Source organism: Agelaius phoeniceus, chromosome 1 (genome assembly GCF_051311805.1).
Source record: "Agelaius phoeniceus isolate bAgePho1 chromosome 1, bAgePho1.hap1, whole genome shotgun sequence".
In the NCBI taxonomy this organism is placed as follows: Eukaryota; Metazoa; Chordata; class Aves; order Passeriformes; family Icteridae; genus Agelaius; species Agelaius phoeniceus.
The window spans coordinates 32,456,829-32,483,363 of NC_135265.1; the positions used below are offsets into that span (position 1 = coordinate 32,456,829).

At 41.6% G+C, this 26,535-nt stretch overlaps 1 protein-coding gene across 5 annotated transcripts in view; it reads right to left on the reverse strand.

Moving 5' to 3' along the window:
• The window catches only part of CDCA7L (cell division cycle associated 7 like), a 36,089-nt gene extending 12,485 nt beyond the window's left edge, over positions 1-23,604 (reverse strand). Inside the window, exons 1-10 of one of the 5 annotated variants that reach the window (XM_077175929.1) lie at positions 23,461-23,604; positions 16,608-16,754; positions 13,279-13,410; positions 12,452-12,811; positions 10,672-10,746; positions 9,352-9,534; positions 7,804-7,938; positions 6,862-7,011; positions 6,069-6,205; positions 4,748-5,718 (exon numbers count right to left, since the gene is read on the reverse strand). In XM_077175929.1, the coding sequence (XP_077032044.1) occupies positions 5,688-5,718; positions 6,069-6,205; positions 6,862-7,011; positions 7,804-7,938; positions 9,352-9,534; positions 10,672-10,746; positions 12,452-12,811; positions 13,279-13,410; positions 16,608-16,754; positions 23,461-23,520 (1,410 nt within the window). In that variant the 5' untranslated portion in view covers positions 23,521-23,604 and the 3' untranslated portion in view covers positions 4,748-5,687. Of the gene's footprint in view, positions 1-4,747; positions 5,719-6,068; positions 6,206-6,861; positions 7,012-7,803; positions 7,939-9,351; positions 9,535-10,671; positions 10,747-12,451; positions 12,812-13,278; positions 13,411-16,607; positions 16,827-23,460 lie in introns of those variants that run through there. The other 4 variants (XM_077175932.1, XM_054646668.2, XM_077175905.1 and 1 more) reach the window with 4 other exon arrangements.
• Between the last annotated feature and the right edge of the window lie 2,931 nt (positions 23,605-26,535).

Here is a 26,535-nt window from a genome sequence, read left to right on the forward strand (position 1 = left end):
CAAGGGTCAGTGTTACCTGAAAATGTAAAGCTAAATAGAAGCTGCTAAGTGTTAATTGGTTTGCAGTCATTACTCTCAATACTGTTGCCAAGAAGACAGCAAAGGTGATGGAGGGAGCATCTCTGTTTTTTATCTAAGAAAATGAGATATTTGTGCTCTTCTGAAGAAATCAGACACTTGAAAGTAGAAGAGTCAGAAAGAGTTGATTTGCTGGGATTTCTATTGCATCTGTTGTATTGTCCTGAAGAGGTTAAGAATGTCCTGGAGATGCATTCTGGAAATGCATCCTGAGAAGCTTAACATAGCAGAAATCATGCAGGAAGACTGTTGCCTGGAGACCCTATGCTCTTGTTTGCCTCAAAGAGTAAGGTGATGAACCTTTTCCTTTCAGAGAATCACGGGTCTTTTAAACAGCTGGACCTTGGTCTGTAGACAAATTACTTATTTCAGGGCTTTTTGTGCCTCTTTTGGAAATGAAAGTATAGTTATTCTTTATGTTTGTCTTTTATTTTTCTCCAAAGAGGACCTGATGTTTTCTGCTCACATGGAAGTGCCACAATATACACATTATACACTCTTCTGTGATATTGTGCCAGACAGATGGACTAAACCAGCATATCCATCCACACACAGTTTTGTCCACTGCTAAGTACCCCACAGTGACAGGGTTTAGCTACTATGCAGAGCTATTCCAGTGATTTAAGCCCAGCAGCCTTGTTCCATTCTTATTTCTTCCAAATTTTGTCCTAATGAAAGTCACTTTCCCTTGAGTGGGTTTTGTAGGAACACCAAACACTTTGCTAAAGCAAAGGCTCTGTCACCTCCCTTTGTCCCAAGTACCAAGCATGTTCAGCATCCTGTGGGATTCCCTTCTGTTAGCCTGCCACCAGCAGTGGTTAGACATGGATGAAACAGGCATTGTTTCTGGAAATTCTTCTGATACCTCATGGCAATGTATGCTGCATTATGCCATTATTCAGAACCTCTGTGAGAATCCCTTATGTTCCTGATTTTTGCACTTTGCTCTGGCTTATTGAAGTTTAAATATGAAGTTTAAATACCATTGAAAATGGTATCAGACAGTTTGAATTTAAGAAGGCATCAGCTGTTAGCAAATTCTGGCAGCTTCTTATGGTGATGTTCAGGTTTCTCCCCAAGACAGCAGATTTAACAGGACTGAGCATACTCACATTCTCTGCTGCCAGCAACCCATCCCATGCTCATCATCTTCTACAACTGATTCCAGACATACTTACATGGGGGAAACCACAAATTCCACTGAAACAATCACCTTAGACTTACATAAGCTTATACTTTCTGGTGACTTCAGCAATGTACTTTCTCTATAGACAAAAGGACTCTACACTTGAAATCTGTAATTTATTTTGTCTAAAAAAGCAGTTTAGACAGAGTTAAGGCAGGAGCTATGGATGCTTCTCTTTCAGCATTGCTGATTTTCTCATGAGGTGCCAAGAACCTGACATCTGGAGACAGGACCTTGTGCTGCCAGCAGTGGTGAGGCTTTCTGGCTTGTTCCATCTCTGTGCTTTCTGACAGGTCAGCAGTGATGGGTGTAGGGCACCAAGCATATGGTTTCAATGTCAGACATTTCTCTTTAACTACTGGTGTTAGCTGTGTTTGTGATGCTGTTTGGAGAGTTAATCACAGCTTAAATAAAAAGATTAAAATCACCTTAACATTGGAATAATCCTTTCCTGAAAGCAAGGGGAACAATCCAAACTTGTCTTCAGGCTACTCAGAAGTATGAGGACAAAGCAGCTAAGGAAATAAGAGCTTGACTGTAAACTTAAAAGAGGTTTAAGAATGCAAGTTTTTCTACCATTCTTATTTAACTAATTCAGTGCACATATCATGGTACTATTCTATTTTCTTCTATAAAAGAGTTATGAGGCTAAGGAGAAAAATAAATCAAGTGTCCCAATCCTCTTTGTGTAGTTGTTGCCAGAGGAGGGGATGGAAAACTTTCACCAGTGTAGTGAATAAAGCAGTAATCTCATTTCTTGTCACAATCACAAAACATTAATTGAGTTGTTTAGAGCATGGTGCTAGTAGCACCAAGGTTTGTGGGTTCAATCTCCATATGGATTATTCATTTAGGAATTGGACTCCATGATTCTCATTGGTCCCTTCCCTCAGAATATTCTGTGAATCTGTGAATGTATGTTTGCATTTATTCTGAACACCACAGGACTGATTGGTAACAGTGTAACTCAAATTCTGCATGGTCACCAATGGCACTGAGCTAAATGCTCACTTGGCTAGCAGAAAGGTAGCCAGGAGCTCCTCACAGGACACTGGCTGGGCTGCTACAATTCTCTGGAGAAGGGCAGACCTCACACAGTCTCAGGCTTGAGTATGATGGCCCAAGAGGTTGAAAGTTCTGAATTAAAATTACTGTCTGGATATAGAATTACTGAAAGCACTTTTTTTTTTTTTCCTAAGCTGTAATCCAGAGCAAGAACAACTGGCCTTTGGATAAGGTATGCTCAATTGCAGATGTAACCAAAAAGACCAAGGAGGAGTATGACCACCCAGCAAGGGAAGGAGCCTGTATCTGTATGCCTTCAATGCAAGGTAAGAAATGAACTTAAATTGCTTGATCTCCTACTTCAGGCACTCTATTAGGCAGTGAAGTTGCCTCAAGAGTTGCACTAAAGCATTGTGACCCTATGAACAGCACCAAGAAGCTTAGGCATGGTGCTAGATTGCTGGCATTTGTCACTGTGGCTTTAAATTTCATACCAGCTTGGTGTTCTAATCATTAAATCTACTTCCTGCACTTAAATAACTTAAGTTATGTCTGAACAAGGTCTGCATTGTAGTAAAGCAGCAGCTCTAATCCAACTGAGGTTCAGAGCTTAAAGACTATTCCAGAAACTATAAATTTCACAAAAATGAACTTCTAGACATTTTTTGCAGCTCTCAGAGGTGCAGAATAGGGTTAGTAGTTAGCACATGCTAGCAACCTGGATCAAGTAATCTACACAACGGCAATTAAAAAAGAAAAACACAACCTAACCCCCACAAAAAAAACATCAACCAACCCACCAACAAAATCCCCAAACCCACAAACCAACAAACATAAAAGCCCACAAAAATCGTCTCTATCCTGTTTTTTTTTCTCCTACCTCGACTGAAAGTTGTCAACTCTAAATAAACAGATATAAAGAATTATGAATGTTTTATTTGCTGGGTCATAATGCTTATAAAGCTTTTAGGGAGACATACCAAGAACAAAGGGAAGTACTTGAGAACGCCTGTAGTGTGGGTCCCTTCCAATTCAGAATACTCAGTGATTCTGTGATTAGCATGAGGTATAATTAGGTGGGCAAAGTGTAAGAATTAAGATTTTTTTTCACCTGGACTTTTAAGCAATCAGTTATTGCAGTAGCTGTATTGTAGGGTTGTAGGCTGTCCCTGAATGGAAACCATGTTCACTTTTTGAGCTGCAACTCCTCTTTTAACAACCTTCACATGATAAACACCATATTTTGTTCTTTTGAATCTGTATCTTCCTGAGACTGAAGCATTAAGTTCAGACCTGCTGTCAACATGAGACTGTAGTTTTAACTGAGAAAAGCTGTCAACAAAGCTACAGCTCATTAGAGAAAGGTGAGTGACTCCCAGTGGCAATTAGAGAAACACCATCGTTACTCATACTCTTCACCAGACCTGAAAGAAAGTCACTCTTTTGGAGAGTTGCTACTACAGCAGGCAAACTCCAAGAGGAAAGTTAGGGTAGGGGAATGAAGCAATAGCAAGGATACCATTTGAATGTTGCTTTTTGGAATGGGGGGCATCAACTTTTCAGAGGTGTTTTTTCTTTTAGACATCTGTCAGTCCAAGGGCAGTACAGTTCATTCCTCCTCTGGAGATGAGGAAAGCATCAAGGAACCTTTTGTGTGCAGTTTGGGCTTGTGTTGGTGTTTACTTATATAAAATTTCCTATCACTACAGTCTCTGCTTTCAGTAAAAGGGCATGTTAATGGATCCACAAGTACAGTCCAGACAGATGCTATGGACTCATCTCTGAATTCGAACAAAGAGAGGATGCATAGCAGGCCAACAAAATCTCAATCTAAATCAACCACATCTAAAGTCCACACTACATCTGTATGTTCAAATGTAGCCTTAACTATTTAGCAACTGTTTAAGCACAAATTATTCTGGTCTTGCACTACAGAACAGCATGTAAAGGCATGAAGTAGCCAGGCACCAAACAGGACAGTGGGGCCAGGAGCAGAAACATGGTTCAGGAGCTGACTTCAGCAATGCCAGACATTTTTTAAAGGCTATTCCAGTGGATCAAAGGGAAAACAAGAATATTTATGAATGTCCAGATTATAAAAGCAAAAGCAGGAGGACAACTTGTGTTTTGACTTTCAAGCTGAAAATCAAGAAGTCAAGTAAATGGATTCTGGCAGGAATAGCTTCACTCCTGTCAGTTTCATACTAAGCTTACAATAAAACATGCTGCTTCCTCAGTCTGCCTGATAGTAAAAAGAGAGATTTTTCACAGTCAGCTAAAGCAAAAGTGTCACATTAAGGATTGTGTTTTTTGTCTCACAAAAACACAATCCTTAATGTAACACTTACATGGTCTATGTTGTTATTTCCTCACTCATCAATGTTGTGTTCATGTGTTTCTCCACATAACGATTATTGATCTCCAAGTACCATTACACTTGCTATGGGAAAGTAAATGGGAAACATCAGCATCAGGGTGTAGCTTGAATCAGAAAATACTCTTCTTTAGATCAGTCTTTATTCTCTCTACATAAAAAGAAATGTGTATATTACAAGATTTTAACATACTTAACATGCAATACAAATATCTTGCATTTAAATGAAGTTGTTTGAAAGCCTGGTTGTACAAATGAAAAATATCTAAGTATGAACTGTAAGTAAAAAAATTTAATCCTGAACTCTGATATAGACCAGTTACAACAGGTGGGTAGATGCTTCAGGCAGCAGGTGCATTACACTGCAAAAACTGCTGGTGAGAAGTTTTGTTGGATTTTTTTACTGGGATATTTTAAGTTCTTTTAAAACACTCTTCTACTTTCATGTTTTGGTGAATAATTGCACTTTGGAATAAAACTTTCAAAAACCATCCTCGCATTGGTCGAGTGCATCACCTTTGGCTGGAATACAATGACATTCAGCTGAAAGTATCTTTTCCTTCTTTGCAAGGACAAGTTCTATAAACTATAGGTGGTGAAACAGGTTCAGAAAGCAGAGCTGGAAAAATCGATCTTTATGATCAAGCTGGTAGACAAGGGTGTTTTGTTTCTTTGAAGACAGGATGCTTTGAAAGTAGTTTTAAACACCCTTTCTGCAAACTTGCACAATTATATAAATAAAAATATTGCTCATTTTGACCAAGCTCTCCATCCTGTGGTTGTGTAGCTCTACTAAAAATTAACCACTTAAGGTTCAAGAGCGCCATTTCACTTAACATATAGGTCTGTGCATGTAGATTTCTCTACCAAAATATTTTCCTGAGAGATCTTTTGCATAAGACCATATCAATCAACAAGTTTCCAATAAAGAAATGAATATGCTATGTACTACAATTCTATTTTATGTAAAACATAGTAATAAACTTCTGAAGTCAAACTGTTAACATATTAACCAGTTTCAGGCACGGCTTGAGTTCAGCGCTCTCAATTGTCATCTGCCAGTTGTTTTTGTAAACTAGAAGATATGAGAAAACAGTGTTAGTGCTTTTTAGGAAACTAATAAATTTCCATTGCTGAAGATGATAACTTCCAAAACAGTTGGAAGTTAAAAACTTCTATACACTTCAGCCAACCAACAGAGATTTCAAAATAGGCAGAAGTCTTTCAATTTTTTAATCAAATTAGTTGTTTACACAGACAATATACATCATTTTAAATAAGCTGATTTCAGCCAAGTTAAAAATCTGAAATCCAAGAAACTTCTTTTGCACAGGTGCAGGATTTGCCCCAGGGCACAAGAAGTCAAATGTTATTTAAAGGGCTGTAACAGTTTAAAAAAGAATGACCAGAGGGCAGAGCTCTCACCTTTCCAGGTACTCCTTGACATTGTTGTAGCCATAGAACTTGGCCAGGTGGATGAGCATGCCGGTGGCACAGCGCCCGTCCCGCCGGCGGCAGTAGCTGCAGTTGCACACCCCGCGACAAGGAGGACAGATCCAGGACTGCAGGGGCATGAGCATGGGAGGGGGGGAAAAGCAAGCTATGAAAAATGTTATACTGGACTTCCTCAGTATACTCGCTCAGAGAAATGTGAGTATGGCTTCCCCACCATGTCATTGTTCAGGACAACGTTTTACAAACCTCTATCAGCCAGCCAACCTTATTAACATTTCCCAAATTCTGCAGGATTAAAGAAATTATTAAGTGCTTGAATACTTCTTACTCTGAAGCCTCAGGTTCTCTGATGTGCTCAGTATTAATTTTCAAACAGACTGAAGTCATCTGTAATGCCTAACACTCATTCCATGCTAGGATGTCTGTAGTCAACTCCCTACAAAGAGATGGGCACCCACTGAGACAAGTTCCTTTGCCTCTCTCTGCCTGCTGGTACAGGACAATTCCTGGGACTGAATTAACCAGCTGGCACATAAAGTCAGGCACCCCCAGCTGCCCAGCAGCTGCACATAAAAGCACAGGTGCTAATAGAGCAGCCACTGCCACACTGGGCTAGCACATCATGGCCATTAGTTAGCACTACAGATCTGCTCTTGGCAAAAAGGTTTGAACCCCGTTACCATAAGCATATTCTTAACATCACAGATTAGTAACAAAGCTGTATTCATTACACTTTCATTCCAGGTTCAAGAATGACACTTACTGGATCAAGCAGAGCTGATTTCACATCTTCCCCATATCGATTTCGAAGACAGGGTCCACAGAACTGGCCCCTGACCCCTCCACAGCCCTGCTTGCGACAGATTGTCTTTGTATCGGTTGTCTTCTGTCGACACTGGTGGCAAGTACTACCCTAAAGGTGGAATGGAAGAGAAAAACATTTGTATGAAGGACATCTTAAATGCCCATTGATGAGCTTTCCTGATAATAATAAGCACAAACTTCAAACCAAAGTCAAATTAAACAATGAAGAGGAAGTCCTGTTACTATGATAAATCATATAACGATGCTAGGAATTTTACAGAGTCAGTGCCAAGTTTCAGTTGCATTAGAAGTCTCAAATTACATGAACCTCATAATCTTAGTTCTGGTCCTTTCTTCTCTCTAGGAAAAACCTAAAACTATTGAGAAAATGATCTTGTGACTCATCCCTGCCAATACCATGAAGCCTGACATACATGGTAAGATGATCTTTATGATAATCAATAGCCAAGTCCAGTGAAAGCAAGGAAGGAGGACTTCCATTAAGAATACTGGACACTACATAATCTGTACAGAAATGTCATTTCCAGAGGTACGAAGAACAGCAGGGATCACTATTATTTAACACAACATTTTTATTAGTGAGAGGGACAAAAAGGATGCCAACTCTTACCAGTGGCAAGCAATAGCTATGGCAAACTTGACTTAATAGCTCTGTGGCACAAAAACACTTTTCAGGGGCAAAAAGCCAGTGGGGAGTATCAACCACCACAGCCAAGCCCAGAGAAGTCTGGCAAAGCTTTCAAAGCTGTACTTGTGTGACATAATAATGATGAGCTGAACGCCCCAGAGTCTCAGGAAAGGACACCTTTTAGCAAACACCAGTGAAATAGTGAGAGACTTTCAAGTGACAGACACACTGAAGAATACAGCAACCACTTACAAGAACTTTGTCATAGATTTTGTCTCTAACAGTGAGTGCAATGTTGTCCAAGTCCTCCTCAGTTATGTCTTCTACCGGGCGATGAGACGAGTACTTGGTTGATCTCCTTCTTTTGCGAACTCCACAATCCCCCTGCTAAACAAACTCATCTCAATACCTTTTGTCTGATGTCATGAAGCATCTGTCACCACACTTGGTGACAAATTCCTTCATTTACAATGAGTATGCAGTCCACAGATGGCAAACTACAGGCTCTGCACCACTGGAAGAACAGGAAATAGTTTCCAAATCATCCCTGCCTCTTTCTCTCCCTCTCCCTCCATAATCTTTTCTCTACTACACTTTTTATTAATTTTATTTAATTCCTTTCCTTTATTACTACTTCTATTTGCACAAATCCTTGACATGTTTTACTGCTAACTTTTCTTTGCATTCCCTCTCCTCCTCCACTGTAACTCTTCATACTCCATTTCTTCCCTCTCAAAATCAAGAACTGTGATCATCTGCCTTCCCAGGCTTTCATCCTTCAATCTCCTTCTCTAGTTGCTTTCTCCAATGACAATCTCTAATCTCCTGCAAAAAAAAAAACTCTACTGAAGTTTTCGGTTAGTCCTGACAATCCCAGCCCTTTTTTATTAACCTGTTATTTGGAAGAGAGTACTCCACTCACCATTAAGTGATGTTTTTTCCCTCTAAATAATCATTCTCTTTGACCCCTATTCATCACCCCAAATCTCATCAGATTCTTAGCCTTCCCATACCTGTCTCTGAAAACCTCATTTGTCCTTCACTCTAGATCAGTTCTGTTCTGTCCAAAACAGTCATCTACCAGGCCAGGTTCTCATTTGGTGCTACTCTTCTTCTTCTAATAGCCAAGTTCCCTCTATAATGCTTTAACTATGCCCAGCACTTGCTCCTACAAGCAGAACTGGGATCCAGCCTGTAAGGATTCAAACTTAAAGGGTCTTCCTCATAAGGGCTATAAAGAAAATATAAGCAAGACAAAGGACCACCATAGGCTAGAGGAGGAAAAAACTGTATTTTTAAGAATAGGAAAGAGTAAAATCTGCAACTTTTCAATTACTAGCCTGTACATTAACAGTTTGCTGGTGCAGATTCCCTTAATTCGTTCTCAGTTCAGCCATTTAACTCCCATCTTCCTTCTGCTATTTCCAGAGAAGGATTTTTGACCTTTTTTTCCTGAGTCTGGTAACAGAGAAGATCTGCTTTGCCACCTCCACCACCCCACTGCCTTGCCACTCCAAGGTTTTGTACATTATGGGCTCTAGTAATTTTCTGATGAAGAATTAATAACAGACCAGAAGTTAACTGCCTTGTTATGCCTGAAAAACACTGGTCACAAATAGAGCCCACTTAACAGGTGAAAGATGAGACAGAAAGGCCTGGAAATAACTTCTTCTGTTGCTAATCCCAACCAAAGATTTTCAATAACTCTGCATAGGATGTGATGTCTGGTCTAAGTGCTGGCCAACAATTTAAATGTTTCCAAGTTCCTCACTACTGGAGATATCAAAATCTGGCAAATACCACACTGAGTCTCTTCAGGAGGTTTTGCTGTCTGTAGCTACAGATGTGTTCTGCAAATTTGACAGCTGACACAGTAAATTTTTCCAAGGCAAATTTTTCTGGTGGACGAGCAGTTCTGGTTGGGTTCATTCGGCGTGTTATCTGGCCTTCAGAGAATGTCCTCCTTGGGGTTTTCTTCTGTTTCTAGAAAGAGAAGAAAATTCCAGTAACTGTCTTTTCAGTTATACTTGTAGTGTTAAACACTAGAAACAACCTGAAAATGTCTGTACTTAGTGTACACTTGTACTATCATGAATTGATCTACTGTTCTCCTACTCCTTATTTGTTAAGCCAAACCCCACCACCAAATATACTCCCTACACACTATTTTTTTTGCTACTTTCAAAAATCACCCCTTAACGTCAAATTCTGTTCCAATTAACATCATAGAACTAGACCAAAATTTAACACATGGCATATTAGGGTGGAAGCCAGTTCTCACTGCTCTTTGGTAGCTAAATATTCTGATTTTTCCACAATCTGAATACACAATCAAGGAACATTGAGGAATACACAGTTTGAGGAACAAGCTGAATTCTCTTTAATTTTCTTTTAAACTTTTTTAACTGAAAGTGTATTAAGAAGCTGCTTCCTTTAGTTCAAGATTTCTAGTTTTGGAGATTGTTGGGAGGTACAAGATACCCTCTTCACACCGTCACACCTCCCAATTATTGTGTGACTGAATTCATGCAACAGAAGTCCTGCATGGACATCTACCAAAGACATGGCCCTTCAAGGTTTCTTCAAATCTTTTCAGTTTATAATATACATGGAAAAATGCTACTCTACAGAGAAAGCTGCTAAGCTAAGCTTTCTCAGCTGCCTAAAGCTAAGAAAATAAATTGAAATAACTACTGTATAATTTTTGTGTTGAATGGCTCAACTTCACGAGCATAGTTCTGCTGGGAAGGGTGGATTTTAGAAGAAAGGTCTACAAGAGGGAAATTAACAGAATCTAAATCCAAAGCAAAGCAACCACTTTTCCTTATTCCCACATACTCAGACATTTCTCTAAGATCTCCAATAGTATTTCTGGAGCAAAAATGATGAAGTAGCATCTCATCTTGGTCTTTGTCTTTCTTCAAAAATTATCTTTAAAAATTCCATTTCCTCATGTAATCTCTGTCACTTTGCAAACCATAGCAAATTTATACCAATGAAGTGACCAAACCCTAAGAAAACCAGAACAAACTTGCTGAAAGTTTCTAATGAAACACATTAAGTCCAACACCTAAGTCTAACAAAAATTACTGTCACCACCAACCAGTACTGGGAACTTACTGCAGGGGTCGAGGAGGGTGTTTTCACTGGGAACAGGTCCGGTATGGAATTCAGTTCTGCCAGCAGCTGGGCAAGCTGGAATCAAGTAACGGCACATTGAAAACTCACAGCAACTTACAAAACAAGCAACACCACCTACCATCCATTCCTCACATGCACTTCAATTTACAGGTAAACATGTGCAAGGAGCCTTTATGGAAGCATTTAAATAAACTGGAATTCATAAAAGGGGGTTATTTACTCTGCCATGAGCAAACAATACTAACTTTATAGCTCTCACTAATTCTTACTGGGAATTAGAACTAGCCAGATTTACGTAGTATCTTGTCAAAACAGCACCAAAGGAGCACATTACAACATGGCAATGATTGATAACAAGAAATTAAGTTCATATGATAGGAGGGAGAAAAAAAAGACAGGGTGCCAGAGGACAGCAAGATGTTCCCACTGAGCTTTTACTGACTGCAGACACATCTGTGCGCTTTGTCAGAGAGCTCTGCATCTCCTTAAGCAGTGCAGACACTGGGTACACACTCATTACAAAGTTAGAGAGCAACTAAGCCCCACTGGCAGTTCCCCCAATGCATGCATGTTCTGATCATGTACAGCATCAGAAGCACTTCAGCAGGATGATGATTTCTTGCACCGTGCACAAGATGTCTTGGAAGTACATTTCCACATAAGCAGTGGCTGATAGGTACAAAAAAAGCACTGACCTGTTCTGGAATTCCAGAATGAGGCTAACTTCTGAAAAGCCACTGGTAGTGGGGATGAGCCAAGCTGCTAGCTCTCTGAGATTGCCACAGCCATCAAGACATTAAAAGCTGAATACAGTATTTCTCAGTAAATACTTCAGTGTGGCATTTATTAAGAGCTATTTAATGCCATTACAGTACTGCTCCTAGGATGCCAGTGAATTTCACAGTGGTTGAACTGCAAGGAAGAGTGGAAGGTGAGAAGGACCAAGGAGCAGCAAGACCAACACAACAGCAGTGGGAACACAAGAGAGATTAGAGGTGCAGGTACAAAGCTGAAGCAAGTTTTTATACAGGAGCCGCAGGCCCACACCAAGAGGTATTGCTTGAGCCCCAAGATTGCTTGGAAGCTGCAACTTTCCCTGAAACACAGTAAAACTGAAGGAGCTACTAAAGACTGAACATCAGTTTGGATTACATAGCAGCATGATAATTAAAGAGAGCTGGTAGCATGTTGGATAATAAAGGAAAAAGCATTAGTAAATGATCAGTTGCTCTTTTCCACACACCTACACACACATACACACACGTTCAGCAGTTATATAGTAAAGCCATACTGTAAAAAATCACATCCCACACAGCTGAGAAATTACATTTATCATCCTCAGCAGCTCTTAGCTGGCTTTCCAATCAGTAACTGCAGCAGATCTGTCACACACAAACAAAAAGTTGAAACACTATTGTGCAAACGACACCATAAACCACCTGAAAGGACAGCTGGTTTTCTGACATGTTTTGAAGGCTGCAAAACTTGGTCATTTATAACTTTGTTAATATCCACATTAAAAATTCTTAATTCTACTCTGGTTTTAAACTTGACCAGGCTAGTCCCTACTTAAGATTATTTTAGGAGTAAATGTCTGAGTGCTGAGGGTCCTCCAGGGTTTTTCCAGGTAGAAAAATTCACCATAATATTTCCCCAAAGTTCCAGCACAGCACCAGCAGGGACCCTAAAATTCAAGTATGCTAAAGCTAAGTAATTGGATGTAAATGTCAGAGAAAAAAACACTGCTCTTAAGTCTTACCATGGCTTTATTTTCTTTAATATTTATGGCTCTCTTAAGCAGTGCACTGGAACTTTCCTCCTGTGTTTCTTTAATGTCTTCTTCAGACTCTGAAGCAGAGCCCTCTACTTTGTCCGACCGCTTGAGGCTTATTTCTTTTGAAAGAGGTGTGAGGGATTCACTGTCCTTAAGAGGTAAATCAGACAAAGCCTGTTCAGGCACTTTTTTCTCAGATGACTTCCTGGTGGGAAACTGTAAAGCAACACGAAGGCCAAAGCTTCTTCTCTTGGGGGAAACCTTCTTCTTCATCTCTTCCTCCTCTTCTTTCTCATTACCCAACAAATTATCGCGTTCTTCATCACTCAAGTCTGACTCCACCATCTGGAAGTAAGAAAAATCCCACATTACATTATTGCCTCTGACATAAGAGAGTTAATTTTTAAATCACTAGTTCTAGACAGCAGTCTTTCCACCCAAAGGCACCACCATAAATTCACCTAAATTAACATCTTTTTACAAGTTCACAGTATACAACATCTGCCTGTGCAGAGATCAACAAAACATCTACATATTAGCACTGTCTGGGATACAGACATGGCTGTCTCCCGAGGAACAATCTTGTCCAGTACAATCTACAAGCAGTGGAAGTAGTTCCCATTTCTAATATGTGATGCTACATTAAATAAAGCATTCTTTCCCTCTTTAAGGACAACACTTTTTAATTCAGCATGAAAAAAGAGCATCATAGTGTATCAGAAAAGTCCTACAAGAACATGAACTTTACACAGAAGAGACAGAAAAAAAAAAAGTCAACATATACATTCACATGTAGGTGTGACTGCCTTTACCAGAACTTCTTTCTTGTTCACATTCACCTCGTTTGAAGCGAAGCCCTCAAACGCTTCTGTTTCAGAGTCAGTGTCCTCAGTGAAAATCCTCCGCAGCTCTTCGGTGAGGTATCTGGACTGAAACTGGAGCCCCTGCAAAAACACCACTCAGGAGCTGTGAGAGGCAGTCAGATACAGAGTATTCACACAGCCACAATAAACAGGCTTTGAGGGTCAAAGCAGTGCCAACTAAATAGCATACCGTGAAAGCACTTTGCAGGCAAAGCCTGTCAAAAGAAAAACAACAAGAAGACAACATTCAGTTTCAATATTGAGTTGTTTTAACTTTGCAAGATTTTTTTTCTTCATTTTGAGGACAGGGCTTTAACTGAGCTACTTCTTGCAGGGGAAACTTTCTCCTTCACTTCTTCCCTTCTTCATTACTACCCAATAGAAATAAACTATCAGTTTTCTTGTATGTAAATTATCACGTTGTTTTATGTATATTCTTCTGTTTTATGTATTTTCTTCAACAGGCCTTGAAAAGAAGAAAATACAAATGAGAGATAGGGTCTGCTCCTTGTGCTGTTACACCATCACTGAACTGACTGATACCAACACAAATAATCAGAGCTTTGAACAGCCTGACCAATATCCTTCCACCTTTCAACTTCTCAACTTGCTGGTTTTTTGGTGCAGTTTATCATTCCCATGTGTTCTAGGGTAGACAGCTCCTCAATTTCAGCCTATAGACCAGGAAGTAGTAGAAAGACCTCATTAAAACACTCTTCATGGTATGTACATTACATCCCAATTAAACACAAGGCTTTTACTAAATAGGAGTGTATTTCCATACTTACAACAAGAACTAGTAGAAAACCATTTAATCAACCTGTTCCTGCTAATCTCTTGAGAGACTTGTTCCTGGTAGGAATATAATCCATGTTCACATCACACCTGCCTCTTGAAAGTCAGCAACATATAAGTTTATTTCCCCAATTTTCCTCTGTTACTTCTTCCTCCCACACAAGAAACAAAAATTACCTTTAATACAATGCATTTGCTAAATATCTTTATTCTTCCTTTCAATTCCCTCCCCTCCCTGACTTTAATTACACATTTCTTTATTTTAAGATAATATCTGGTGAAAAAAAGATACAATAGATGAGTGGAAAAACTTAGAAGGGAATGGGAGGGGGGAGCCACTGCATATGCTGTTTCTTTACACTTAAACATCTACAAATTATTATGGGTAATTGTAATGAGTTTTCTCTGAGGAAAATTACTTTATTCTTTTGTTGATAGCTGCAGTGCAGCTGCTTGAGAAAGGAACGAACACAATAGGGAAGTTACTTTAAAGTTAAATTGTATTTCTGGGAGGAAACTGAAGATTTTATGTATTCTGTGTTTTTATGAAATTCCACAATGAAGGTTGATGGGGGAAATATACTATTTGTTAGCCACAGTAACTAAAAATAACACACCTACAGCTATGCTGCTCATCTATGAAGAACAGTCTACATCAGGTAAAATACACACCAGGGATACCTATTGTGGGAGAAATTGTGGGAACTCGGCAGAAGCGCAGAGATGATCAGAGCAGGACTGCAGAAAGCCCTGAGGAAAAGCAGGCACACAGAGGTCACTACTTGCTAACTCATTTGCACCTCAGCATCCAAGGGAACACCTGATGCACTAATAGCCCATTTACCACCCCAGCAGGGCAGCTACCTTGCCTCCTTTCTCAAGAACTGCTGAATTTTTCTGAACTTCCCATCATTTTGCCCTTTGCACCAAAACCCTTTTGTTTCCTGCACAAGTACCAATGGCCTTTTGCAGCAATTGTGGTGTTTGGCATCATGAACACAGGATGATGCTCATCCTGATGCAGGGCCCTGATGTGCAAGGACTGCACATTATGCTGCAGTTGGATGGAACTCAGGATATCTTTATTGTACCATTTAGTGGTAAAGAAATTAAATTCAATACTGATCAAGATTTAAAATAATTCTCATCCCAAGGGAAACACAGAAATGATAAGGAAGGTTGCAAATGCAAGCTGTAAATCTGGAACAAGTCTCACTGGGATTCTCAGCAATGCATCTGGAACTAACTATCTATCTCTTCCACAGCACTTTTCATCAGAGGATTTTAAAATGCTTTGCAGAAGAGATCATTATCATAAACTCTATTTCACAAGTTGGGAGATCAAGGGAGGGAAAAGTACAGCCAGGTGTCTGCAGCCCCCAGGTAGGCAGAAGCTCCCACACAAGGTTTCCCCTCCACCACCAATACCTCTCCCCACTGACCCTTCTTGATGCTCCCCACAAAAACACAAACGCAAGAGCAAGCTACCTCCTGGTTTGCTGAAGCTGCCAGTACTGCTGTCTAGCAACAAGATTAGAAACCAATTTAGAGCCCAAAAATTTAATTACATCTTAGACACTATCTTTCTCCATAGCACAGACTGTGGCTCTACTCCCAAAAGGTTTCTGCACTCTCCTGGGGTAAATTGCCTATAAAGGCTGAGAAATAGTACACATTTGTAACAAGGCTTATTCTGTCTCTTTCTTTGGCCAAGACTAATCATCTTCCTTGTCATCAGCACCTCTTAACCACGCTCTGACCTGATGAACTAGGAAAATAAAAGAAAAATAATTCAATTATCTCAGTAATGAAACAGAGGGACCTCTGCAAGAGCACAAATGACAAAGGTATCTTATAATACATTAGCCCATGGCTACCAAGCATGTAATTATATGTTTCCAAAAGACTAAAAACTAAATTTTTTGCCACCCAAGGCAGCACACCAGTTCTATTCTTTTCTTGTGAATTCAGCTGGTATCTCCAGCTACCAGAGAAGAAAAAATATCAAATCATTGTGCTAATCCAAGCCACTTCATCAAGAGAGCAAAGAACCAGCAGACTGCACTACTGCAGCAGGAGCTGATGCTTTCTCTGGATTACCACTATTAAAACACAATTTTAATGCAGAGACAGCACAGAGATATTTCTGGAAGAACTATTTTGAAGTCTACATACTCACAAACGCCCATCTAATAACCAGCAACATCTTTCCAGGATGGTAATTCCCTTTTTCCTGTTTGCAACACTTACCTATTTCACTTTAACTCATCTTCCAACGAAACACATTTTCTTTTTTATATTATAAAGGAGTTTTCAAAAGCAACCACTAAACCCTAAATACTAAGTTTGTTTATATTAAAGTTTAATATGGGCACTGTAAATTACAGGTTAAGGTGAGAGTTATAATTCACACAGTTTTGACACAGGCTCGGAGTATTACTGCATCCCAAGAGCATAACTGGACTATGGCAACCTGTTCCTACCTCTTTTCCAGACTCCTGGGAATCAAAACTAGCACAGTTGTTCTCTGACAAGAAGCTCTGTTGAGAAGTATCATCTTGGAATCCTGGAAAATCTTCACTGTCACTGGGGGTATTAAAAATGTTGGCCACATCCTTGGGTACCTGTTTCTGATTCAACACAAGACAGAAAACACGAATCACACACACCAACTTAACAGGAAAACTCAAATTTGCAACCATACAACTTATGTTTATATTCCTATGCAAACACAAGTCTGTAGCACAAAATATGCTATGTGTAAATTGTACCTTATTTAGCTAAACTCCAGGAAAATTCTGTATAGACTGTTTTAATCCCTGAATACAGACTCAGGATCTGGGATTGGGATTATGATGCAATACACAGGGTGTTCAGCTCCACAGGAAAGTACTTCAGAGACATAAAAATACATGTGTGCCTCATCTTTGCAAGTAGGAGCTCAGGGCACTCTTACCCATGGGGAAACCCACCACCCCTCCAGCTCTTCCAGAGCAATGATGGCTCAGAGGTGAGGGACACAACCTCAGACATAACACAATGCTAAAGTACAAAGGAACCTGACCTTCAGATCCCACAGTACCATTATGGATTTTAGCAGACACTCGGCTAACTCCAAAAACAAAACCAATGCAACTCCTTCTCCTTGGTCAGTACTGCCACAGAGCTTCTCCTGTGATACTGGTTAAGAGAGTGAAAATGTGCTAACCAAGAACATTTCTCCTTTGCTAGAAGCCCACCAGGAGAGGGGGAAGCACAGCCAAGGGCAGGCAGCAGCCTTCCTGAGGTGACCAAGGTCACAGCTTCGGCATTCAAAAAGTCCAGTCCCAGCCTAGGAGACTCGCAACACCACCTCCAACCATTCCACTGGGCCATATACTTCACAGCAAACACTTTGGAAAAGGCTCTGCGTGTGCCAGGATAGTAAGAAAGCCTTCAGACAGTTCCCATGTGGGCTGCTTTAGGATCTGGTGTGTGTAAGGATGGGATGAACAGACCAAGCCTTAAAAACCAAGGAAGAAGGCATTTTGCCAAGTTTCAGAACACATTTTCACACATTCAGGTATCACCTGCGAAACCATTCTGTCAGTCACACAAATGCTCTGGGAGAAAAGCATCTGCATTCCTCACCAGCATCCAGACACTCATCCCCTACATCCCCTGGACCACATACACACCTCACACAAACCACTCCAACCTGAAACAAGCCTCTCTGCTCTTTGCTAAAGCTGCACTCTCATTAACTCTCAGGAACATGAGATCAATGACTGCCTGGTCAGAGGCCAATTCCTCATCTCAAAGTGCTGTTTTCCAGCCCTGAATACCCACAAGTACATCTCAGAAATGAGGTTCAGAACCGAGAGCAGACTGCCCTTTTCCACTATCACAGAAAACCAAGGCATATAATGATGATTTTTTTTTTTCAAAGTTTACTTGTGGCAAGGCAAGCGACCCAAAGGAGGCTCATTCTCCAAAAGTTATATAGCTGCAAAAGCTCCACTTCTATTAAAATAGCAAGCAGTACCTCCACCAAAGCATCACTCTCTGAAATAAGCTACAGTAAAGGGTGAAAAATTTTATTCCAGTTCTGATCTTATAAAGCTGATGTAGGATGATGCAAAACCAACTTACTGTTCCTGGAGCAAGAGTAGATTTCACCTCTGAAAAACTGACCCTCTCAGGCCTATAATGGCATGATCCAAAGTACAGTTGCTGAAGTCATGCTGTCCATATCCAAACCCCTTTGGATATTCCCTCACTCCTACCTCCTACAGTGAACATCCAGAATACACTTCTGCTGCTGTGAAAGTAAGCATTTACTTAGTACAGAGCAGTGCTAAAATGAAGGATTATGCATTTTAATGGAAAAACATACGAGGAGCTGAGTCTCCCTGCTATGAATAAATTGCTTCCAGGAGCCACTGCATTAGTTCTTGTGCTAATCCACAGCTGAGTTAGCCACTGCTGTGATTACTGTATGCCTGATTTCTTCTTCTTCATGTATTGCTTCTTCATCTGCACCAGAGGAGTCATTTATGAGGCTATAATTATTGATTTTGAACAACAACAAAAAAATTCTTTCTCAGTAGGAACTTAATTTTTTGCATTCCCAAATTCTGTGGTACTGGTACTGATTTAAGTAACTTACTGTAGAGCTCCAAGGATTTTTAGTTTGTGTCTTGCTCTCCATAGCCTGGGTAGGAAGAATCTCAATTTGGTCACTGATGAGTCCCTGTTTTACCAGAAGGGCTTACATTAATAACAGACAACTGACAAGGTGAACATACTCCAGAAGTTTAGAAAGGAAAGCCTCATGGTGAATCTTGATTAGCAGAATTATTAGAATCTATTTCTGCACCTGAAATTGCAAGCCAAATTTATTTCCAAGAAAAGTCCACTGACATAAAAGACAAGCTTGCAGCAAACATCTCTGTCGTGATGGGCTCCTCCACTGTCACTCATTGTGTAGTCCTGGAAGCCACAGACATTTCCATCTTCAACTTTCAATTAAAATACATTCTGAAACTGATTTAAATCAGCATCAGAGCCTAGGATTTCCACTCTTGTCAACAAATTATTACACACCAAGAAATAAAATACATATTTGTCTAAACAGAAATGTCAAAATAATCTATTTAAAACATCTGTAAAACACAGGCACTCCAGGAGAGGATCTTTACACCACTAAACCCCTAAAAAAGTCATGAAGGCAGAGATGTGATGAACATTGCAAGCTTGCTCAGGGAAAATATTTCAATATGAATAGACCACAATGGACTGCTGAAATGCTGCAGGTGTGAGAAATACTGTCTTTTAAATACACCTGTTACAAAGGCTAAATACCAAAAGTCTAGTGAAAGCTGGAAATAATTCACAGCTGCTGAAAAAGTCAGTCTTATTTCTGGCAGGAAGTTTTATATCTATTGAACTCATTTATTTTTGCACATAAAACACACTTAGTTGTTTAAAACCCCTACAAGGTACTATTCAAAGTATCAGACAACCTTCCCTACTACAGATGGCACACAATCCAACAACTGCCAGAATAAGAAATCCTATGTTTCTGCAGAAGTAGTCCAAAGCTCAAGACATCCCCATCTCTCAGGTTTTCCTTCTCTAAATTAGACAAAATACCACCAGTACACCTAGGAGCATACTGGGAAGTGTTGGGCTGCATGGAGATCCCATTCCCACAGAACCAGGGGCGAGGAGCTGGTATGTGCCTGTGGAGGCTGGCAGGTCTGTCACCAAAGGCAGAGGGTGACAGAGGCTGGTAGGGTTGTCAAAACTGTTTCAGTCACATGAGCTATTGAAAAGTAAAGAACCCAAGGTCCCCAGCAGTCACAAGAACATTTTTCCAAGCACTATCCCCATGAATTCCACCTTGTTAGGCAACGAGAAAAAGAAAAGCCCGAGGTGAGCTGTTTTGCCATCCACATCAACAGGAAGAATTTTCATGTTTCAATTGAAAACACCAAAGCCAGAAAAGATGCAACTTGCCCTGTAGGCTGTGAGGAGAGAACACTTGCCTGCAAGCAAACCAATGTATTTGGTGGGAAGCATGTTATTTCTACAGCACTGACTACCATGTTTAATTTTTTTAAGACTTATTTGCACACATCACTTTCCCTGCCAATTGTCACACTAGCACATTCTTTTCGAATGTGATGTATCAGGAGAACCTACAGCCTGAGAAAGCAGGGCTAGATGTAGTTCTCTATTTTTGCTCCTGCCATGGGGAAAAAAAATCAATTGGGCTGTGTTCCCTTAATTCAATTTAGCACAATGTATGGGCATTCCTACTCAAAGCAGAGGACACACAAGTTCAGTCACATTCAAACTCAGTCAGACTGAAATAACCTAAGTTTAATTCCAAGCAGATACTCACCAAACCAAACCTGTGCAAAGTCACACCTTCAGCACATGCTGGAAAGCCTCTTGACTTGTCCCAGGTTCAGTCCAGAAGCCAACCTAAGGCACACCTCCCAAGGGCACTGCACTTGGCTCCTACCTCAAAGGAACAACCTCAAAGGAGCAACCGAACAGGAAAGCACTCCAAGACTGACAATTGTGGGCAGCGCTACAAGAATAGAGGGGCCCACCCGGAATGTCAGTAGGTGCCAGACCAATAAACCAGAACTATGCACAAGTCAAGATCCTGATTTTTCCACTGGAGTCACAAAGGCGAACAGCACTCTGAAAGCTTAATTTTAAGCATCATACAAATGTGTGAAAGACATGGAAAGCATAGACATACCTAGTCCCATACTGCAGTGCAAAAGAATTACACAGATTGGATGCATGGTCAGAAAGACTGTCAACCACACAATCAGCCCAAGACTCGTTGGGCATCAACAAAATCTAGGAAGGCGAGGAAGATCGCAGATGACCTCCAGAATTTCTCAACATCATTAAAGCACAAGAAGCTGAAATCCCCTGGACAGTGAAATGTATTCCTGGCATACACAGCAGGAGATGGAAAGGCAAGTGAGTGTTCTGAAAGAAGAAGGAACAACTGATAAAACGAGCAGTCATCACCCACTTTTATGATCTTTGCAAGAATAATTTGATTCTAAAGTAAAGATGTATTATGCCTGAAGCTTTAATCTGTCACAGCAACAACTCCTGGGACTTTGAGGGTGCCCCCTCAAAAGGTTCTGGCAATTTTCACACCAGTAAACCTACTGCTCCATGAAATTTTGGTAAATTCTGCTGTTTTCAGAACAGCCAGCCAAATACAGTCTCTATACTGCCTTATCTAGACTGATAATAAGCAAATGTCCATAAAGCTACTTTATCCTAAAATAGGAACGCCCAAATATTGCAATCACATGGCAAATCATTTAAAATGTCACCTTCCATAGGCAGTACCTTCCTGGAAACTATTTCCTACTCTTCAAAAATGCTGATAATACTGTGAGTATCAGCATGCCAGCATATGAACACAATCCAAACACTATCAACTGCTACTATTTCTTACTTTGTACCATCTAATCTCTCACCAACCCTAACAGTTGTAACAACTATTTCTGAATTTATTCTGCATAATTCAAGAGCATCCCATGGTGATGCCTAATTACTGTCCAAGCGCGGGTATTTCAAGGAAAATACTTTTCTACAATACCGTGACGCACGCTCACTTTGTGCCTGGACTGCTCAAGTCTAGAACTTGAGTTCAGGCCTTGTGGGTGCAAACAGTCACAGCCAGGGCTCCTTTAACAAGCTCTGTCTACTGAAACTGCTGTGCCAGGACCTGGTAAATCAGACCCCGGGACAGGAAATGGAACTGCAGGTCTTGCAATTCAAAACAGTTTTGTACTGCTGACTGTCTTCAGCAATTGTTTTCAAATTGGGGCATGTACTCACAAGCCTATCTGCCCGTCAGCAGTGACGATCTGTGACTTCAGAGGCAAAGAAACCTTCACCACCACATCATTCTGGCCCAGCCAGGACTGAACTCACTGCTCACCAATGTATCACAAAGACAAGGCAGAGCCAGCAGAAGGTTGTGCTCAGACAAAAATAAACCCCTGTGAGAAACAGGAAAGCACCAAGAACAGACAGCTGAGCCTTGAAAGAAACATGATGTGCAGCGTTTAGCTGTGTACCAGAAAGGGAACTAGAAGACAGCAAGAGTCTTGTGTTACAACACCAGAGGTGAGAATTGAGTGCCATTTGTGTCTATAGTCAAACAGGGTTATCCCAAACTGTTTTATAGCGCCCTTATCTTCACACTGCCAAATGGAGAGCCTGAGGACCTCATACGGAGGTGGAAGGTCTTTGCAAGGACAGAGGTTCTAATAAATATTCCAGTGGCTCTATTACACTCCAGTTCCACTGAAACCCCTATAAAGCTCTAACTTTCCATCAGCAAGAGTTGAATGAGATGCTGAACTTCTCCTTGCTCCTTCCCACCACCTGGGAAGCTCAGCATGAGCTTGAAGAGAGTCAATTGACTTGAAGAGAGTCAATTTACACTACATGTAAGGAAAATGGTAAAACACTGGAACAGCTTGTCTAAAGAGCTGGTAGATGCTCCACCCCTGAAAACATTCAAGGTCAGGTTGGATGGGGCTCTGAGCAATCTGATCTAGTTTAAGATGGCAACACTCCTTCAAGGAGGTTGACTAGATGAGGTCCCTTCCAATCCAAAGAATTCTACGATTCTATCACGATACCACCTCCGAAGATTCGAACCACCCAATCAGCCTGACGCACCCAAGCATGCGCCCCCAGGCTTGGACCAGACCACAGCCGACGGAAGCATGCCTCTCAGGCCACTCAAATATGTGCCAGCCTTGGCATCGCGGCCTTCCAAAAGAAAAAAAAAGAAAAGGGGGGAGAAAAAAAAAAAGGCCAGAGTTAAAAATAAATAAATAAATGCATTAGCTATTTCTAAAGCGGTATCCCCAGGCTCACAACTGATTAATTGTCAATGATCCACTCCAGCCTTTAATAGAGCCGCCACAAGTCCCAGCACAGCTGCAGTTGCCCCACGCCGCTGCTGAGTGTCCCAGGGCCGCCCTCAGGGCGGCTTCCACCCCATTCCCGGCCTTTTACAGCCGCGGAGCCGCCGCGCCACGTGGATGGCTCCCGGCGGGACCGCGGGCCGCCCGGTGTCCCGGACAGCGCGCTGCGCCGGGGGCGGTGCGGGCGGCCGGGGGAGCCGCCCCGCCGCTGGCGGTCACTCGCCGCCGCTGGCGGGCAGCTCCTCCGACCCCTCGCGCCGCGGGCGGCGGACAAAGGCCGCCGCTGCCCCGGGCAGGCGGAGAGCTGCGGGCCGGCTCCCTGCCCCCGCCGCCCGGCCCCGCTCCGCCAGCCCGCGGGCCGCCTCACCTTGCCGCGGGTCCCCGCCGCCGCTGCCCCCCGCCGCCGCCGCCGGCCGCGCCGCGCCATGGCCGCCCGCGCTGCCGCGGAATGAGGAGGAGGAGGAGGAAGGGGCAGGGAGGAGGGGCGCGGGGCGGTGGCGGGGTGGAGCCGCCCGGCTGCGGCGGGAAAGCGGGTACAGGGACGGGGCACCCCGCGTGGCCTGCCCCCGGATGGACCAGGGCTCTTCGGATGCTGCTGCGGATCCTCCGGGCACCCAGCATCGTCCGATCTTTCCTGCACGCTCTTCGCTGGGCGGCAAATGTTCGTCTGAAAGGGGCAGGCTTTGGAAGAAAATAGGCTTTTATCCTCCAAGTAACTTAAAATGTTTATTTACGCAATACAAGCGGGAAGTGTAAGCCTCTTGAATCCTCTGGAAAAAAAAATGGGGGGGTGGAGGGGGAATGATGCCACTTTCGAATCAAAATCGTAAAGTCCAATCATTAGTTCAGCACTGCACGTTCATCACTAAGCCAAGTTCCCAAGTGCCACATCCATATGATTTCTAAGCATTTTGAGGGATGGTGATTCCACCACTTCTCTGGGTAGCCTGTTCCAGTGCCTGACCACCCTTTAAGTGAAGTAACTTAAGAACTGAAGATTCCCAGGCAGAATCTCAGGCCATTTGCTCTTTCCTATCGCTTGTTCCTTGGGAGAAGAGACTGACCCCTATCTTCTTTCAGGCAGTTGTAGAGAATAATAAGGTGTCCCCCGAGCCATCTTTTCTCCAGGATAAACACCAGCTCCCTCAGCCACTCCTCATCAGACTTGTGCTCCAGGACCTTCACTAGACCCTTCACCAACTCAACTGCCCTTCTCTGGACATTCTCCAGCACCTCAATGTCTTTCTTGTAGTGAGAAGCCCAAAACTGAAAACAGAACTAGAGGTGTGACCTCACCAGTGCCAAGTACAGGTAGACTTTAAATGCATTCCCCAGCTTCCCAAGTCAAGAGCCTTTAACTTCACTGTTAAGGGACGGGAAGCTGAACTGGTTCCTTGAAACAGCAAGTCAACAGTTCAAATTTCAAAATATCACAAATGCAGGAAAATACATCTAATCAGAAAAATGTAATTGGAAAAAAAGGGAATATATCAAATTTTAAAGCACTTTTCCTCCACACAAGCTCCCATTTAATCATATTTTCCACTGTGCAGCTAGTAGAAAGAAAGACGAACACAAAACCAGGCAAAATATTTTTTATAGTTTCCTCTGAATAACCTGTATTCCTCAATTAAGAACTTTAATTTTTATTAAGAACTTAACAATGTTTTATGTGTCCCTTTTTGATCAAGGGGATTATTACTAGATTAGGTGCTTTGTGTTGTGATTACCCAATAATTCAGTGGGAAAAGCTACCCTTTGAACAGAGAGGTGCTCCCAAAGTTATCTGGGTGGGGTGGAAGTCTGTACTCAACCTCCCCCTGTCCCACTGGCACTGTGAATATTGCCTTGCCCAATGTAATGTGAAGCTGGTCCAGCAGAAAACTGTTGAGATGGTGTTTTCCTGATGCAGCTTTGATAATAGAAGGGTACACTTTCCAATCTGGTTGAAATTATGTTAACTCCCCTGATCAGGGCACATTTTATAAAGTTCTCTTCCTTTTCCCATCCTTGCATCTGAGTATTTCTCCCTTGAAGGACTCCCTTAGAAGCATTCCCTATGTTGCCAGCATGGCACCCTCAAGTTCTCTGATGGGGCTATTGCCAGCTGTTCATCATCCATCTCAAAAGGATGGACTCTGCAGGTGGCTCAGAGGGAAAGAGCTCTCTTGGGATCAGCAGTGAAGTACCTCAGTGTTTGCAGCACTGTAAAATAAAAGTGTGCCTTTGCCATCCTCCTTATGGGATTTGAGAAAACAGGAGAGTAATTGATGACTATGTCTGAACTGGGGGATCTCAGTATAAGGTCTCAGGGTATGTTTCACACCCAGGTTTCTGTCTGGTGTCTTCCACAAGCCCTCTAGTCTGGATAGCTGAAATAGAACAGCAAGAAATTGACTTGCTCATGTAATCTGGCTGAAATAAACCCATAATAACTACCTTTATAGTTTTTGAATTGATAAAAGCAAATCAGAGGAACCAAGTGTGTTGCTCTGTAGCTTACCTTCAAACACAATTGTGAATTGCCATGCTAAAAATAAATTCAGATTGTTTTGACTATTTCAGTACCTTCTGGATGACAGAGATGTAAAAGCATTATGTATTTTTTCATTTAGGGGTGCACTTCAAAATGCCCAGTGCAGTCTGCCTACTCTGATGAGTTCCCAGGTCTGACTAGATATTTTAAACACTCTACTGTAAATATTGACTTACAATAAAAGTTAGAGGAAAATTACATTTTTTTGGAAAGTGAAGGACAGATAAGTTCTTCCCCTCTCTCTGAGGGCAAGAGCCTCTCCATGTACAGTTGCATCTGATCCTCAGTGTAACACATGGCAGACTACCCATTTAAGTACTTCCAAGCCTTTATATTCCAACCATATGGAAGGTATTTGTTAAGAGAGAATGTGAGGGAAGTCGTTACATGCAAACAAAGAAGCATTTAGCCAAAGCAGGCCATTTAAACACTGGTTTGCATTGCAATATCCACTATTGAGGCACCTGCAGTTGTCACTCAGGGTGCAGAAATAAGCTTTGGGCATGAGGTGGGGAGGAGGGAATTCAGTAGAAGACAAAATGTGGGAATTATGTATAATATCAGCAAAATTGCAATGCAGACTTCTTAAAATACAAAAGAATAAAGATCTCTTGTGCAATACATTCCTGAAAAGCTTGTATATTATGTGATCCTGGGCTGGGTTCTTTCCCTTGTCCCCAACAATCTATGTTATGAGGCACTTCAGTTTGTTAAAAGCTGTCAAGATGCTATCTTGGAATGCGAACAACAGATTTGAAATGGCTGTGTTGACTGTCCTGTGCTAAATTAGACTGAATAAAATTGAATTCTCTTACAATAGAGATGTGCGACTATTATGCTGTTACAAATACATTCTGAACTGTCTGATATCTTCAGCTATTTTATGCAATTTGTTGCTTTGGCTTT